The sequence below is a fragment of the Styela clava genome, chromosome 3, assembly GCF_964204865.1.
Source record: "Styela clava chromosome 3, kaStyClav1.hap1.2, whole genome shotgun sequence".
NCBI lineage: Eukaryota > Metazoa > Chordata > Ascidiacea > Stolidobranchia > Styelidae > Styela > Styela clava.
Window position 1 is genome coordinate 16,214,610 of NC_135252.1, and position 17,771 is coordinate 16,232,380.

Here is a 17,771-nt window from a genome sequence, read left to right on the forward strand (position 1 = left end):
TTTGAATAAGAGCTTGAAAATTTATTATCTTGTTATATGAATTAGTAGCGCGGCATTCGGAACTTATCGCATCATTGCGGTTCTCAGGAGTAACTTTTCACGGAGTTGATCAGTAGCTTCCTTCGGGCTTTTGTCAACTTCTACATTGTTGTATAGAGAGAAGAGATGCAAGTCTTAGGGATAAAGACTGATCACTCTAGTATATAAAAGTTCGATTCCCACGTTATTAAATTGACACGCGTTATGGAATTTGACTCCAATCTGGATTCTTTCAGACGATAATAAGCACACAATGTTGAATGCCGAATTGTTGTATATTATTGAAAAGATGCACGATCCAAATTCCAAATACAGATAAAATTGTAACACACTTAATTCTAAAACAGTAAGATTACAAGTGAACCAAAAAGCACGATATTATGCGGTCCTCTCGGCAAACCGGAAACGTTACGTCATCAAATTGGTGGATACGAGAAAGGCAATACATGGAGCGAATGCATTATCGCTGTTGCGAAACATAATGTGGCCTATTTTGTGAAATGTTACATGCTATTAGTATGAAAGGGTTAAATACATTATAATCCATAGTTACACAATGCACATTCGCTACAGTTGCTTTCCATATTCCGAGCATATTCTTCAATTTCGTCTGTCGAACGAAGTATATAGTCAAGGGTATCATTTCAATACGAAATCGTTTTTCTTGACAAGTCAATACGGATAATTTTATATAGGATTGATTGGAACTTTGTAAAATAGAAAGTAATATTTTAAGAAATTAGTGATATGATATCGAAATTGGTTTGGTGATGGCACAAAAAAGTTTCGATGGCATTCAATGATAAGCGTTTTTAAAATTTAGCAATACAAACAGAAATGGGAAATTAAATGATAAATGGAATAATTTAAATTAAACAAATGCTAGTTTAAACTACGAGATGTATTTGGGAACCGCTGGGTTACATCATTCCCCACATCATAAATATTACACAAAACATGAGCCCGAATTCGCAATATATACGATGGTACGCATACTTCTGGAGCGCCTAAAATTGACCTTATCTGAGAAAGCTGAAAACTTGGTTTAATGATTTAGTTCGTCGTAGTAAAGTTGTTGCAAAAAGCACAAGATTGGTTTCTTCTCTTAATACTTCATATAAAGTACTGTAAGAAAAGGTGAAAACTAATGAATGGAACGACCCCTTTCTTCAGGAGTGAATTCAAATCCAACAAAGTTTCCGTTCATGCTTACGGAGATGAGGTAGTTCTAACGTTTGTTTAATCGAAATCTTTATTTTGTCTATTTAATATTCTGGAAAACAGAGTTTTATACAGCACTGAACAACACGATATGAGTAGCAGATTAAACTCATTTATAAGCTTTGTACTTTTCACCATATATAAGACTTTCGGAATTTTGAAGAAATGCTCTTGTTTCATATTGCTGTACGTTGTTTCATTAATAGGGCAAAATAATGCAACGTCACTTTGACGGTAAGCAACTTTTGTGTGTTTATAGACATGATTTACCGCGCATAGTAGCATTCAACTATACATTCATCCTTGGGTTTATGTATTTCTGGTAATTCTATCTATAAGAATTTCTTTTAGGCAATCAGTCCTCTTTAGGCAATCACCTCCAACATGATGATGGAAGTCCCCCTTATGGGTGTCAAGAGTTTACCGGACGTCATTCACCGGTAATGATGTGCGTCGGATGTGATTTCTAAGGCTGCATGAGGATTAATCAGTGGGTAGATCAGATTATGAATGAATTGGTAATTATATATGCTTCATAAAAATTGAGGTCAAGCTGTATGGCAAGAATGCTGGCACTTTCGCTTAGTCTGGTATACCAGAATAACAGACTTAGATAAGAAGCGATTACAGGTATTGCGACAGTCAGTTTGTTGAAATTACAATTGAAACATGAGAATGACAAAAAACGTTGGGGCGCAGACTAGCACGAAAAATGCTCTCAAAACTAGAATGAAGATTCGACTATGGCTATGCGACAAATGAATATGTATATCAGATGCAAACATATGTTCTACGCCACGCCCTTTAAATAAATAAAATAATATCACACAAATTCCGCTCAGTAATTTTTCTTATCGGAATCAATCCACAATGTAATACGCTCCAACTAATTCAAATACTATCATAAAGAAAAATACCATAGTATAACTATTGCTAGATTTCAGAAACAATATGACCAAATTTTTGATCCAAGTAACATGGCACACACAAATGTAAAATTGTCGTCCCGCATTTTTCTTGTTTTCCAGTTGTAGATATTCATGACGTATTTTGAATGAGAGCTGGCAAATTTATGATCTTGTTATATGAATTAGTAGAGCAGCGTTCGAAACATTGCGGTTCTGAGGAGTAATTCCTCACGGAGTTGATCGGTAACTTGCTTTAAGCTTTCATTAACTTCTACATCGTTGTCTTTCATATTCTGAGCAAATTCTTCAATTTCGTCTGTTCAAATACAAGGTAAAATAAATCAATTAACGCGAGTAAACCTACATTCGAGTGATTGGAACTTTGTTTGATACGAAGTAATATATGTAAGTATTAGGTCATATGATATTGGAAATCTGTGCCGTGATGGCAATTAGTATGGGAAATGCAGCAATTGCATTTGTAGATATCGATATGATTTTTTAAATTGTTGCTAAAGGAATAGTGAAAACGATAAAATTAACGAAACATTGAAAATAAACAAGTGCTAGTTTCAACTACAGGATGTATCAGAGCATCTTCTCTCTGTAAAAAAAAACATTTTACCCAGATTCATTCCAGAGACTGAATTTAATGCAGAAACCAATTTGTTCATGTCGTCATCCGACAATTCATCTTTGAATTCATTCTTCGCATTCTCCAAAAATTCTTGAAAAGAGTCGCTGTCCTATATACAAATAAATAACAGTTATATGACAAAATGATAAAAAATGATAGAACGATAAAAGTAATAATAATAAAAGATAAACGAGTTCGAAAAAAGATAACCTCGGTTTTCAGGTAGGCCAGTTTCTCCAAAGAATCACGATCCCATCGAAGAAGTCGAAGACCGACTTTAGCAACGTGGCCAAGTACTTTTCTGAATAAAAGTCATTTTGTTTTATTACCAGCCAATATTAGTGCACAATTCATAGACTGTCAACAAGGGGTTCAATTACTTTAAAATTTACCCTGCTGTATGCCATCCTCTACGTTTCTTTCCCCGGCGTTAGTTATAGATTCTAGTTTCTGGATATACTTTATTTTTACTTTATACTTTATTTTTACGAACTACATTCAAAACGTATGTTAGCATACAAGCCCAATACTGTTGTGCATTCGACTTTCAATTATGGGAATTTCCATAAAATTTGCCACTAAAGGTATTTTTGAGTTCACAAGCAAATGGTTATATATATTTTAATTAGCAAAGTTTCCTTAAACTGTAAAGCATTTGTCGACGTGGAATGAATAATTTGTTGTTTCTAGATGCCTAGAAATTTTTTTTGTTATAAAACTATTCAAAATCGTGTTGCAGTACTCAAGTGTGCTGTTGGGGAAAACGCCCATTAGGAAAACGTATATAAACGCGAAGAATTTGTTGAGAATCACGTTGAGTCGTATCTACACTCAGAAGACATTAAAGGTAAGGAGTGGATCTAAGTATTTATTTGTCCATCATTTGTTAAACGATTCGTCTTGATAATGAAAATTGGCTTTTGGTTTTCAATTTTTTTCAGCATTTATGCTCCCCGCGTTCGATTTGATGCGCAGATCGCGACGCATTGAGAAATGTTCAACCCCAGATTGCCCCACCAATGAAAACATTATCTGATTACATACATGAAAGTTTGTTGCTCGTTTTACCAAAACTGACGCTGTGTTTATTACTTTTAACGCTGGAATGTTTTCCTTCAAGTTGATACCCCCGCACTATATTTGCACTACAGAAAGAATTGAAGAACGTAGAAGAATACGTTATAGAAATAAAGTATATTCAGAAACTAGAAACTATAACGTATAATTATATTATAAATTTTATAGATGAATTTCAAGTTTCTCGTTCTATTGCTCCTTGTTGCTTTGTTAGCAATTCAACATGGTGATTCCTGGGGTCGGAGACGACGCCGGGGAAAGAAACGTAGAGGATGGCATACAGCAGGGTAAATTTAATAGTAATTGAATCCCTTGTTGACAGTCTATGATTTGTGCAGTAATATTGGCTGGTAACAAAACAAAATGACTTTTATTTAGAAAAGCACTTGGCCACGTTGCTAAAGTTGGTCTTCGACTTCTTCGGTGGGATCGTAATTCTTTGGAGAAATTGGCCTACCTGAAAAGCGAGGTTATCTTTTTTTGAACTCGTTTACTATTTATTATTTATTTTATCGTTCTATCATTTTTTATCATTTTGTCATATTACCGTTATTTATCTGTATATAGGACAGCGACTCTTTTCAAGAATTTTTGGAGAATGCGAAGGATGAATTCAAAGACGAATTGTCGCATGACGACATGAACAAATTGTTTTCTGCATTAAATTCAGTCTCTGGAATGAATCTGGGTAAATTTTTTTTTTTAACAGAGAGAAGATGCATCCTGTAGTTGAAACCAGCACTTGTTTATTTTCAATGTTTCGTTGATTTTATCGCTTCCGCCATTCCTTCAGCAACAATTTAAAAATTATATCGATATCTATTGATGCATCCGGTGCATTTTTCATACTAATTGCCATCACAAGAGAAATTTCCAATATCATATGACTTATTACTTACATATATTACTTCGTATTAAACAAAGTTCCAACCACTCGTATATAGGTTTATTCGCGTTAATTTATTTATCTTCCCTTGTTTTTGAACAGACGAAATTGAAGAATTTGCTCAGAATATGAAAAGCAACGATTCAGAAGTTGACGAAAGCCTAAAAAAGGCTACTAATCAACTCCGTGAGGAGTTACTCCTGGGAACCGCATTGATGCGATAAGTTCCGAATGCCGCTCTACTAATTCATATTACAAGATAATAAATTTGCCAGCTCTCATTCAAAATACGTCATGAATATCTACATCTGGAAAATAGGAAAAATGCGAGACGACAATATACATATGTGTGTGCCATGTTACTTGGATCAAACATTTGGCCATATTGTTTCTGAAATCTAGCAATAGTTATGCTATAGTATTTTGCTTTATCCAATTATTCAAATTAGTTGGAGCGTATTACATTGCAGATTGATTCCGATAAGTAATAAAATTATTGAGCTGAATTGTCTGATAATATTTTAATTATTTAAAGGGCGTGGCATAGAACATATATGCTTGCATATGCGCCCCAAGGTTTTTCGCATTCTCGTGTTTCATTTGGAATTTCAACGAAGCCGCAATACCTGTAATCACCTTTTATCTGAGTTTGTTATTCTGGTATACCAGACTAAGCAAAAGTGCCAGCATTCTTGCCATACAGCTTGACCTCAATTTTTATGAAGCATATAATATTACCAATTCATTCATAATCTGATTTACCCACTGATTTATCCTCATGAAGCCTTAGCAATCACATCCGGCGCACATCATAACCGGTAAGACAATATTATGCTCGAATACGCCTTCAGAAAAAACGACAATTCAGGTAATATAGCAGAAGTTACTTATCATATGGACTCATTTGAGACAAAATTCTGATTTGTACCTAATGCGTTTGCTGTGTAATAAAACGTTTAGTAATGAAGCGATAATACCGTCCAGACTTGAAAGCAAATTTATCTGGAGAAAGCAGTTAGTTTATCATGTGTATCAATCAGTTCCTATTCAAGAATTACACGATGACATGGAGGTTCGTTTCAACGATGTAATTCAATCGTAGGTTCAGCAGTGGGAAAAAAGTTGTTTCTGACTTAAATGAAGCCGAATATATATAAGGTGTCTTATCAAACAATCTAATCCTAATTCTCATAAACATATTATTACACTAGAAATTCATTTTTCAAGTTAGACCCGGTCTCAAAATAAATTTTATGGCTCACATTAGTCTGTAGATTTAATACATATTTATTCACTTATTTTTCAAATCGCTCAAATTTCCAACAGACAATAAAAAATAAAGACAATTCACTGCGTTAAGAACGCCTATTCCACGGGTATTTATACTTCTTCAGCACTTCCTTCTCCATTTCCCCAGCATCTTCACCAGTGTATTTCTTCAACAGTACACGTACCTGAAACATGACTTTACCCTATTACAATGCAAACATCCATAGCTGGAACGACCGTGTTTTGGATACGCGATTGTAATATGATTTCAGTTAGAAACGTTAGAATCGATGTAAAATTGCAGAAACGAATTTACTTGGAATGGAAAAATAACTATAAGGGCTGTAAACAATCACCGGAACCACATGCTCCATTCAGGTTGAAATCAGAATTGACGCCGGATCACATTTCATCTGCTCCAGAAATAAGGGTAACAGACGTAGCGAAGGTTTTAAAGGATCGTATGCACAAATACAATATTTCTTTTTATGCGGAAAATAGTGAACCAACTTACTTCGACAAATTCTCAGAAAAAAAAAATTTGAAAGATTACCTGCAATGCTTGACCCTCTTCTAAGACTTTGTCGATTTTCGTAGCAAGATGGGATCCGTCTGTACAATATTGATCTACTCGATCCAGTACGGAACAATTTGAGCTTGATTCCGATTTCCCAACATACACAACTTCTCTTGTTTCCCTAATTCTCCATTCATAAATTCCATCGTCCCCAGCAAAAAGATCCAATTTTTCCATATCGCTTCTTCTCAGACGATATCCATCACCATTCCTTTCTTCGTACGAGCCATTTTTGTCCTTTCGAATGCTTGGCTTCATAACAGTAACGAATCCAGACCACTTTCCTCGCCATTTTTTGAATAGATCTCGATCATCTGCGTCCTCTCTCTTGGTTCTCATATTTTATTGAATCTTCCAGGGAACAGTCGTACTGACAAATTTATGGAATTCCAACGGTAAATCGTAACTGTACCGAGCTTACGTAGGTGTTTACTTCATCTGATGGGCAATAACAAATGTGCTGTAATAAATAAAACACGAATTGGAGATTAATATTTAACTAAAATTAATGGTGTTGTTGCACCATTCCCGATAAATGTTTCGAAAATGGGGTTTCATTTGGGGATATCCCTGGGTGTGTGTACATAAACCATATTTTGCTAATTTGGCGAATAAATACAGACGCGATATAAGACATGTTGTATTGTGGAGTAGGGTTTATGGTCTACGGTTGAATATTACGTTTTTCCTAAAATAATGATTCAATTAAATATTTCAATCCGAGAATGATTTTATAAATCAAGCTTTAGAAATTAAATAGTCATTTAAAATTGAAATATTTTTTAAAGATGGCGGAATAATTATTTAACCAGAAAATGTAGATTTAGTTGAAATTACGTTATTTTAGATTAGGGAACAACAAACATATCCGTAACATTTAATGATAATGAAAAAATGCGATTTTGCTTCATGTCAATATTTATTCATCAAAGACAACTTTACTGGTTGTTTCTCGGACGTTCGAGTCAAAATCAAACAATGCTCTAAAGTCAAAGTGAAGTAAATTTGGCGTTCGTAAATGAAATTAATAAGGATTTATGTATAGTATTCGTAGAGAAAGTTAGTGAGATCGGAGTGGCAATTTTAGAGTACTTTGCGAATGTCTGTCGTCTTTCCCTATAAGTGCCGGTTCTCTCTATAAGTACTTTCCCATTTGATCTGTGGAAATTTGTATCGTATAACAATATTCGATGTGTATTTCACTTCAAAGTAGGCATCGTGAAGAATTTGCTAAACAGGTAATGGCCCAGCGAAATTTTCAAATATATATCACAAGAGTTATTATAATGCTTTTTGTGGTGCTCTTTCAGCCTATGTGCACATAACTATCTTGTAGTGTTTACTGCTCGAGCTCAGTGTAGGCACAGTCGGGTGTTCATTATTATCATCTTTTTTTTGTGGCACAGATCGCGTATAATTAATAGAATTGAAAAAGTACAATAAAAATGTTGAAACAATTCCAATACAATTAAATTAAAGATGCTTATTTGGGGAGTTGGTCAATATTCTTCAACGTTTTTTTTAACTCCATGTCGATATCCGAAGTAAAGGCATATTATTTGAAATTAAATTACAGATAAGGTGGTACTGAAACTTAACTAAATAACATAATTTGACAGATTGTCAATAAATTGATTGTACAGAGAACTTGATCTCGTATCAAACGCAACCACCTAAAAACTAATGATTGGTGAACATTTGCGATAAGGCATCTGTTTAGTTAAAACGATTATACTCGCTACAATCGGACAGGGAAATCGGGCTTTCTTCAATGCTTCCCAAAACATGGAGAATATCACTAGGCGGAACTTGCTTTTTTCTGCTGTGCAATTTCCCATCAATGTGATAAACACATTTTTATTAATGATTAGAGCTTATTTAAAGTCAAAGTGGAAAGATAGAGTGTACGAACATTGGAATCACTAGTTCAGAATTAACTAGATAATTATACATGACTGATAATAGAATATTAGCTTATAATAAAACAAAACGATTTTTATTCAGAAAAGTAATTGGGTGGGATTGATAAAGCCCGTATCAAACTTCTTGGATGGGATCGTGATTCTTTGGAAAAACTGGCCTATCTGAAAAGCGAGGTTAGGTCTGTTTTTAAAACTTATTGATCCTTCTTTATTTCTTTCATCATTCTTCTAGCATTTTGTCTTCTTACTGTTATTTATCTGTATATATATATATAGGACAACGGCTCTTTTCAAGAATTTTTGGAGAATGCGAAGGACGAATTCAAAGACGAATTGTCGGATGACGAAATGAACAAATTGGTTTCTGCATTGAATTCAGTCTCTGGAATGAATCTGGGTAAAATGTGATATAAACAAGAAGAAGATGCTCTGATACATCCTGTAGTTGAAACTAGCACTCAATATTTTGATATTTGTATCGCTTTCACTATTCTTATACAAAAAATTTAAAAATGCCACCACGAGATAGATTTTCAATATATATCATATTATGACTTATTAAACAAAATTCCTAAATTTAAAAGGCTAGTTTTGTTAAATTGTGATATACAGTGATATAGAACAATCTGATGTATATTTCAACTTTATAGTGTACATATGAAGTAAAAACTTGAAATTTAGAAATATATATTACCATAAAGAAAAAACAAATAAATTTGCCCCGTCTTATGTATGAACGCTCTGAAGCAAACGTGTTTTTTTTATTAATTCGGGATCCTGATTGTTTGCGGACTCATTAGAACAATCGTGGCATTAATGATTTTATACGTTAAATATATATTATGTTATTACGGCAATGTCATAAATAAATGCAACTTGAAGTTTTTAGTTTCGTGAAATGACAAATTTAAGATTCTAAGCTTTTAGTTTCAATTTTTAACCGGAATCATGAAAGAAAAAAATAAACCTAATTCAAAAATGATAAAGTTGAATAAAAATTCCTACCTCACCAACTCCAACAAGTGCTCTGCCAAACAATGACGAAGATTGAATCCAACATTTCATCACGAACGTTAATATTTAAGCAAAGTCGTATGACCTTAATTGCGGAAATACATACTTCACCCACATGGCTTGGTAATGTACGTGGATATGTGAGTATACTCTTGGAAATTTGGAGCAAATATTGCTTTTACTAGAATTTTTGAGTATTGAATGAAAGCGATAAAAAGCTGTCTATGGGATTATAAGTTATTACTTGAATTTTTTAGTTTTTGAAACAGTCCATTTTCAAATTTATTTGCCATCGAATCAATTTTAACAGCTAATATAAAAATATAATCATTCTTGATGAATGAATACTCGGAAGATGAATTGTCAGAAACGTGGTATGCATTCGGATAATTCTAGAAAAAACGATCAATTTTTGTGGCATTAAATACAGGAAGTTGATCGTTAAAGTGCCAACACAATAGTGTACTGAATCTAATTTATGGAATCCAGCTTTACATTCATCCATTGTTTCACTTAGTTATCGTTTCTGATTTTTAATGTGACTCCGTCGTTACCAGGTGGAATACGTCATTTGAAATTGTTGCATGACATTATATTCAAAATTTAGAATTGGGATCTAAACCATCGTAACCAGACTTTTGCGCATAATAAATAAATCTCAATTGTAATGAGAATAATATGAATTTGTAATAAGAAATATCGAGAATTCAATTCAGGTTCAGAATATCTTCCAATATGGTCTGACGTCAAGTTTCCTCTCAATATTCACTTCTATTTATGCTATTTTGTTCTATTTATTAATTAACCTCCGATGAAACGGTTAATACAACCAAACACACCAAAGAAACGGAAAGCACACAACAAAATCAACAATACCAGGCAGTAAAATGTAAGAAAGCAATATACATCATAGAAACACTGACGGCCCCTGAACTAGCTACTACAATTTGCAAAATAGGCTGAAAATAAATTATGACAGGCATTTTAAAATACTCCAAACAATTCTATATGTTCACAACATTTGAACAGAACTGATGATAGCTAATTCCATGATAAAACTAACAAGAGAGCAATGCTCAAATATATGGACACGCAGAACAATTCCCCAAAAATCATATGCGGTGACCAACGACTAACATACCGTCGGTGACTTACCAGTACCTGTATCGGGGTACCGTGACGGTACAGGGACTGTCATAGATATTTTAGGTCCTGTGACAATTGAAACATCAGTTGAAATATCTCGTGATATGAGTCAATTATGTACCGTATTATCGGATCAGGTACTGTAAGTTCGAAAATTGGCATTATCTTCTATCAATGGGGATTTCCCTAAAGTGAAACGACAAATGGAAAATTCCAGCTGTCCACATATGTTGCAATCGACTCTCGCTGGACAAGTCTAATCTTGCCTCGCTCTCACGTGACTCGCTGCCGTGTTTGACGGCAGTCGTTGCTTAATATTCGCATAGATTGCTTTTTATGTGTTAAATTAGTTACGTTTAACGTCCGGTTGTAGGGATAATAATTGCCCATACCTAAGGCTTATGTTATTGGAACATATAACTGCTGTAACTTTTATTGTAGAATATTATATAAGCTATAAATAGACTGTAATTTGATTGATTGATTCTCTGAATCCTGAACTGAAATTGAAGTTATTTCTGAATATTTGTTATCGCTTGGCTTAAAACGTTTCGGTAAGTTTTAGTATTTGTTGTTTATGATAAGAATTCTTGTTATTAGTTCAAATAATATTCCAAATAATAATAATTAATTGGTATTTAAATAGTATATAGTATTTCATGTTAATTAAATACTGTCAGTAGAGCTAGACAATGTCGCATTGTTTAATGATTAAGTTTGCAAGTGCTTTAATGCATTATTGTTATTTTCTGTGGTCTGTATTTGAATATTTTCATTTAAATTCAGAAAACCGCTACGCTACACATCACCATACACATTGCATCATTCTGTTATTAGTACGCTACACCTCTTTAACCTCATTCAACATTGTGAACTGTTTTATTGGATTTAATTCAATATATCAAATTTCATTGTACAACATTTGATATTTGTGGCATTGGAGGACACACTGAGAGTTGCGCGTTTTCGAATAGTTTTTCAAGAACCAAAGAACAGCCAGATATTTCAGTCACCCCCTTATGCGACACCTGTATTTGCCAGGATACATAGAAAAGGTGTTACATAATAAGTTTTCGAAACGAAATCATGAACTTGAGTTCGAGTGATGAAGATTACTCACCCAGAAAACTGGCTTTGAGGCAACTGACTAACTATACAACAGCCGCTTGTCAGAAGATGCCATCACTGGCTGATGTCAAAAAACAACGTACAACATTAGAACATTTATATTTCATGGCTGAAAAAGCAATTGCTGATCAGGATTTGCATGTGCTAAATTCTGTTATGTCAAGTATTGATGATCCTTTTGCCAAACTTGTGGAAATGTACTCTGAGAGTATATCAGCTGCACCCAATGATGAAATAAGATTGAAATTCGAAAATGAACTTTGGAATGTGAATAAAGACATTGACAACCTTTTTGCTCGAGTACGTGAATTCACACATTTACAAAACCCCAAAACGTGGAGTTCAAATCAATGCAAAGATTCTGAACTTCCCGATTCCAGAAGAGAAAGAGCGGAAAGTGAAGTCGTGTCCTTGTCTGGTAGCATACGAAGTAAACGCTCTTATGCGAGTAGCAAGACATCAATATGCAGCAAAGGGTCTGTACATATGGCCAAGGCACAAGTTAAGCGTGAAAGAGCTCGAATTGCATTGCAAAGAACAGAAGCAAAGCAGAGAATTGAAGATGAAAAACGCAAAATTGAACATGAAAATCAAATATTGGAAGCAAAATTTGATTTGCAAGAAGCAGAGGCTGCTGTTTGGGAGAATTTGTCTGTGGTTGATGATGCTGGAAGTTCTCGGTCTTCATCAGATATATTCATCAGATCTGGTGTTCAAAAGGAAGCTACAGCTGTAGTAACTTCGCGGACTGTAGAACACGAACAACAACCTGAGAGAAACGTTACTAATCAACAGGTGGTAAGTCAATCATCTCCTATCGCTACAACTAAACCTGCTGTTTCACCTAAACAAGATGTGGTGTCTTCAAGCAATGATGACAGCGTGAATTCTGGATTTTCCCAACAGTCCGCTGATTTTGCACTGAACACAGATTCAAATAATGAACATAATATATCTAAACCTTTGGTCACTGACACTGATAAATTTGCTCAGAGTATAGCCAGAGCTTTTGGTGAAGCCATGCATGCTCCAAAGTTGGAATATTTGACATTTTCTGGTAATCCTATTAACTACTATATTTTCAAGAAAAATTTTGAAACTAATATTGATGCTAAAGCACCCACAGATGCCTTGAAATTAGCTTTCTTACTGCATCAATGCAAAGGAAAAGCGAAATCGCTCATACAACACTGTTCTATATTTGAACCAGAAGTGGGTTATGCCAAGGCTAAAGATATTCTTCATAAGAAATTTGGAGATTCAGATGTTGTAACTGAAGCTTTTAAAGAACAGTTGCATCGTTGTTCGAATATAAAACCAGATGATCATGCAGCACTGCAAGACTATGCTCTTTTAATGAGAAAATGTGTTCTTGTGCTCGGTAAGCTTGATAGCCTTGGAGAAATGAATACATCTGATCGTATTATCGATTTTGCCAGTAAGCTACCATACAGCTCACAGAAAGGATGGGAAAGGAAAGCTGTGAAGATCAAAAATAATACTGGTAAAAAGGCTCAGATATGGGACTTGGCTGATTTCATTGAAGAGGAAGCTGATATTGCAGGTTCAAATACTGCGAAATCATTGAACATCAGAAGACGTGAAGATAAGCCACAACAAAAACGGCAATCAACACGAAAGTCTACAACTTATACTGTGAAAACTGAGGATGTCAAAGCAACTTCTCATGTCCAGAGTCCTGCTATTTTAAAATGTAAGTGTTGTTCCTTTTCCCACCTTTTGTCAAAATGTGAAAAGTTTAATTCTAAATCGATTGAAGAACGAGTAAAATTCCTGAAAGAAATTGGTTTCTGCTTCAATTGTCTACGTGGAGGTCACTTGGTAAAGGACTGCAAGTCACAATATACATGCTCTGTTAAAGGGTGTGGACGAAGACATCATACTTTGTTGCATTTAAATACAAAGAAATTAGAAAATGAAGAAAATGCAAACTTCAAAAAGAATGATGACAAACAAAGCTCAATTCAGAAGAATGTGACTACTGCAGTTCAAGCTAATTCAAATGCATGCAAGAGCTCCATGTATACTTACAGAAATATTTTGCCTGTCAGGATTCGAGCAAATAACGTTGAAGTGGAAACATATGCTCTGGTCGATATTGGGTCCGACACAACTTTTTGTGAAACAAGCTTAATTGAAGAACTTGGTTTGACTGGAAAACAAAGAACTGTTGAAATCAACACATTAGGACAACGACCAGTCATGCATGATGGTGTTGTTGTAAATCTCACTGTTGCATCAATTGACGATGCAGAAGAAATATTCATTGAAAATGTGATGTCTATTGACAAGATTCCAGTTCAACCAAATCCTATTCCATCTGAAGAAGAACTCAAGCTACTTCCTCATCTGCAAGAACTTAATCTACGTAAAATTAAAAATAAAAATGTTTCTCTGCTTATTGGAACTGATTGTCCATATGCACATCATGTGTTGGAAGTTCGAACTGGAAACAAGAAGCAGCCATTTGCACAAAAGTCTCCATTGGGATGGTCGATTATTGGACCATCAGTGAATATGCCATCAACGCACAAGATTCATGTCAACTTTGTGAAGTCTGATATGTTACTCGAAGAAGAGATAAGAAGAACATGGTACACTGATTTTGAAGATGAGATTGGAGATTTGACATTTCCAACCTCGAAAGAAGATAGACATGTTCTAAATTTTCTGAAGAGCTCTGTAGAGCATTTCGATGGTCATTTCACAATACCTTTACCTTGGCGTCCTGGGACACAGCTGCAGAGCGGAAGTCTTGCATTGGCTGAACGCAGATTGGAGTATCTCCATAAACGTTTGTCTAAAAATGATGATTTGAGAGAGAAATACACAGAAAAAATGCAGGAATATATTACAAAAGGTTTTGCGAAAAAGCTTTCGCAAGAAGAAGATATCCCTGCAGGTCCTGTTTGGTATTTGTGCCACCACCCGGTGTGTACCGCAAACAAACCGAAAGTGCGTATCGTATTTGATTGTGCTGCAATTTATAAAGGTGTTTCTCTTAATGACACTCTCATGCCTGGACCAGACTTGGTGTCAAGCCTTATTGGTGTGTTGACTCAATTTCGTAAGGGACGCATAGCTTTAGTTGCTGATATTGAAGCTATGTTTCATCAAATTAAAGTTAAGAAAGAAGATTGCAATGCTCTGCGATTTCTTTGGTGGCCAAATGGTGATATTTTAAAGAAGGCAGAATTATATTTCATGGAACGTCATATATTTGGAGCTTGCAGTTCACCTTGCATTGCTTCATTCTGCTTGAAGGAAACCGGAAAACGATTTGGTCATGAATTTGATAAAAGAATTTGTGAGATTATTGAAAATGGATTTTATGTAGATGACTGTCTTACATCTTCTGATAGTGATGAAGATGCAATAAACACAAAAACACAACTTTGTAATTTGATGAAGAAGGGAGGTTTCAATCTAACGAAGTGGATTTCAAATAGTTCCACTGTGATGGCCAATATCCCAGAATCTGAACATACCAAATCTGTGAAAGAGTTGGATTTGCATGAACCTCGAAAAGAGCGTGTTCTTGGAGTTTTCTGGAATGTAGATGCCGATGCTTTTCAATTTCGTTCAACTGTACCTAAGTTGAAGACATATACAAGAAGGACAATTTTATCTGCAGTTAATTCACTATTTGATCCCCTGGGAATGCTCGCTCCCGTGATTCTGGTAGCAAAAATGTTGCAACAAGAAATCATCGAAAAAGGTTTCGGCTGGGATGAAGTAATTACAGAAGACAATATTAAAGACTGGGACACTTGGTTCAAACAGCTCACTGATCTTGAATATATTTCGATTCCAAGATGTTTCAAGCCACAAGAATTTGGAAATATCAAACATTGTGAGATACACCATTTTTCAGATGCTTCTAGCTTCGTATTTGAGGCTGGTCGATGAAAATAATCAAATACACTGCTCATTTTTATGTGGTAAAGCAAAGGTGGCTCCTCCGAGGGCTGAAAGCATTCCTAGACTTGAACTTGTTGCTGCTGTGCTAGCTGTAAAGGCAGATAAGTGGCTACGATTAAAGTTGAATTATTCCGATTGTGAGTCCGTATTTTGGACTGATTCGAGTGCAGTGCGTCAAAGCATATGTAATCCAAGAAAACGTTTTCGTACCTTCGTTGCAAATAGATTGGCCAAGATTCATCGACAGTCAAAGCCGTCTCAATGGCGACAAGTGCCTTCAAAAATCAATCCGGCTGATGACGCATCACGAGGCTTATCATTGAAAACTCTCATCAATAAAAGTCGTTGGCTGCTTGCACCTGAATTTTTATGGAAGACCGAAGATAGTTGGCCAAGAAATTCTGAAGATAAAACGGACCTGCCTGATGAATTTCAGCCAATTGAAAGAAAGAAAGTGGCAACAATTATTGCTTCGGATATTGACACAATTGACAACTTCATTAAAAGCTTTTCTGATTTACAAAGGCTCAAGATTGCCACTGCATGGGTGTTACGCTATAAAAGTTTCCATCGTAACCACAATTCTGTTACCACAAGAAATATAACTGTGGAAGAAATGCAATACGCAGAGCAAGCACTTGTGAAATATGTTCAGCAGCAGAATTACAAATCTGTCATTGATAATTTATCAGACAAAAGTGAAATTGGTGACAAGAAGGCTCGTCACGAGATGAAGAAAGCTGAGCATACAAAGTCAATTGCAAAACTAGATCCAATTATAACTGATGGAATTCTACGGATTGGGGGGAGGTTGGATAAAGCTCCTATTTCATTCGAAATGCGACATCCCATCATTTTACCAAATGATCACCACTTAACCAGATTAATCATTGACTTCTATCACAAGAAAGTTGGACATCCAAGTGTTTCTCATACTTGGAATGTTATTCGTGAAAAATACTGGATCACAAGACCGAGAGCAACAATTCGGCATGAATTAAATAAATGTGTGACCTGCAGAAAAGCTAACACACGACAAGGAGAACAGTTAATGGCTGAACTGCCATCTGCTCGTCTAAAGGTTGGTCAACCACCATTCTATTCAACAGGAATCGACTTCTTCGGCCCATATTTGATCAAACGTGGGAGAAGTGAAATCAAAAGATATGGCTGCATATTTACATGCCTCACAACAAGAGCTGTACATATTGAACTGGCAGAAGATTTATCCACTGATGCTTTCATAAATGCTCTTAGGAGGTTTATGGCAAGAAGATCAAAACCTTTTGAATTGCACAGTGACAATGGAACTAATTTTGTTGGAGCAGAACGAATATTACGAGAAGAAATGCATAAGCTCGATCATACCAAATTAGATGGATTCTTCAAAAAACAAGAAATCCGCTGGTATTTCAATACTCCAACAGCCAGCAACCAAGGAGGTTCCTGGGAAATTTTAATTCGATCAATAAGAAGAATTTTGAACAAGATATTTTACAAATCTCCTGTTGTATCTCAAGATGTTCTGCATACTGCACTCCTGGAGGCAGAATACATAATCAATTCAAGACCTTTGTGTCCAGTTTCTTTTGATCCAAGAGATAATGCACCATTATCTCCAAATCATCTACTTCTGCAAAAACCAACACCATGTATTTCACCTGGATTATTCAATAATCAAGATTCCTATAGTCGTCTACAGTGGCGTCGAGTTCAACTTCTTGCTGACGAGTTCTGGAGGAGATTCTGCAAAGAATATTTGCCAACCATAGCCATTCGTCAAAAATGGCCGGACAAGACAAGAAACTTCACTGTTGGGGACATAGTACTTGTGGTAAACAACAGTGTACCAAGGGGCAAATGGGAAATGGGACGAATTGTCAACACATATCCGGATCGATTTGACATAGTTCGTAATGTAGATGTCAAAACTCAATGGGGAGTACTGAGAAGACCAATCAACAAGTTATGTCTCATTCAAGAAGCAAATGTGGAAGAAAAGTAA

The 17,771-nt window shown here is 35.3% G+C and overlaps 3 protein-coding genes and 1 long non-coding RNA gene across 4 annotated transcripts; 2 read left to right on the plus strand and 2 right to left on the minus strand.

Moving 5' to 3' along the window:
* Positions 1-2,105: 2,105 nt before the first annotated feature.
* Positions 2,106-3,651, minus strand: LOC144421080 (uncharacterized). The gene is made up of 3 exons (XR_013474943.1): positions 3,016-3,651; positions 2,794-2,914; positions 2,106-2,484 (listed from the first exon to the last, which is right to left on the minus strand). It is a non-coding gene; the product is annotated as an uncharacterized LOC144421080 (long non-coding RNA).
* Positions 2,511-5,274, plus strand: LOC120343414 (uncharacterized). The gene is made up of 6 exons (XM_078111294.1): positions 2,511-2,573; positions 3,545-3,652; positions 4,051-4,169; positions 4,261-4,351; positions 4,450-4,570; positions 4,871-5,274. Exons 3-6 carry the CDS (start codon positions 4,051-4,053, stop codon positions 4,990-4,992), a joined length of 453 nt encoding a protein of 150 aa, XP_077967420.1. The 5' UTR covers positions 2,511-2,573; positions 3,545-3,652; the 3' UTR covers positions 4,993-5,274.
* A 757-nt stretch (positions 5,275-6,031) lies between these two features.
* LOC120343409 (uncharacterized) lies at positions 6,032-9,609 on the minus strand. The gene is made up of 3 exons (XM_039412578.2): positions 9,542-9,609; positions 6,591-7,074; positions 6,032-6,222 (listed from the first exon to the last, which is right to left on the minus strand). Exons 2-3 carry the CDS (start codon positions 6,951-6,953, stop codon positions 6,124-6,126), a joined length of 462 nt encoding a protein of 153 aa, XP_039268512.2. The 5' UTR covers positions 6,954-7,074; positions 9,542-9,609; the 3' UTR covers positions 6,032-6,123.
* Positions 9,610-11,782: 2,173 nt separating this feature from the next.
* On the plus strand, positions 11,783-17,771 carry LOC144420889 (uncharacterized). Its single transcript, XM_078110718.1, has 2 exons — positions 11,783-15,580; positions 15,720-17,771. Exons 1-2 carry the CDS (start codon positions 11,783-11,785, stop codon positions 17,769-17,771), a joined length of 5,850 nt encoding a protein of 1,949 aa, XP_077966844.1.

Coding starts and splice junctions, on each gene's coding strand:
- LOC120343414 (XM_078111294.1), top strand. CDS start 4,051: ATGAATTTCAAGTTTCTCGTTCTATTGCTCCTTGTTGCTTTGTTAGCA. Junction 4,352..4,449: donor TGGCCTACCTGAAAAGCGAG/GTTATCTTTTTT, acceptor ATCTGTATATAG/GACAGCGACTCTTTTCAAGA. Junction 4,571..4,870: donor AGTCTCTGGAATGAATCTGG/GTAAATTTTTTT, acceptor GTTTTTGAACAG/ACGAAATTGAAGAATTTGCT.
- LOC120343409 (XM_039412578.2), bottom strand. CDS start 6,953: ATGAGAACCAAGAGAGAGGACGCAGATGATCGAGATCTATTCAAAAAA. Junction 6,223..6,590: donor AAGAGGGTCAAGCATTGCAG/GTAATCTTTCAA, acceptor GTCATGTTTCAG/GTACGTGTACTGTTGAAGAA.
- LOC144420889 (XM_078110718.1), top strand. CDS start 11,783: ATGAACTTGAGTTCGAGTGATGAAGATTACTCACCCAGAAAACTGGCT. Junction 15,581..15,719: donor AAGGTTTCGGCTGGGATGAA/GTAATTACAGAA, acceptor ACCATTTTTCAG/ATGCTTCTAGCTTCGTATTT.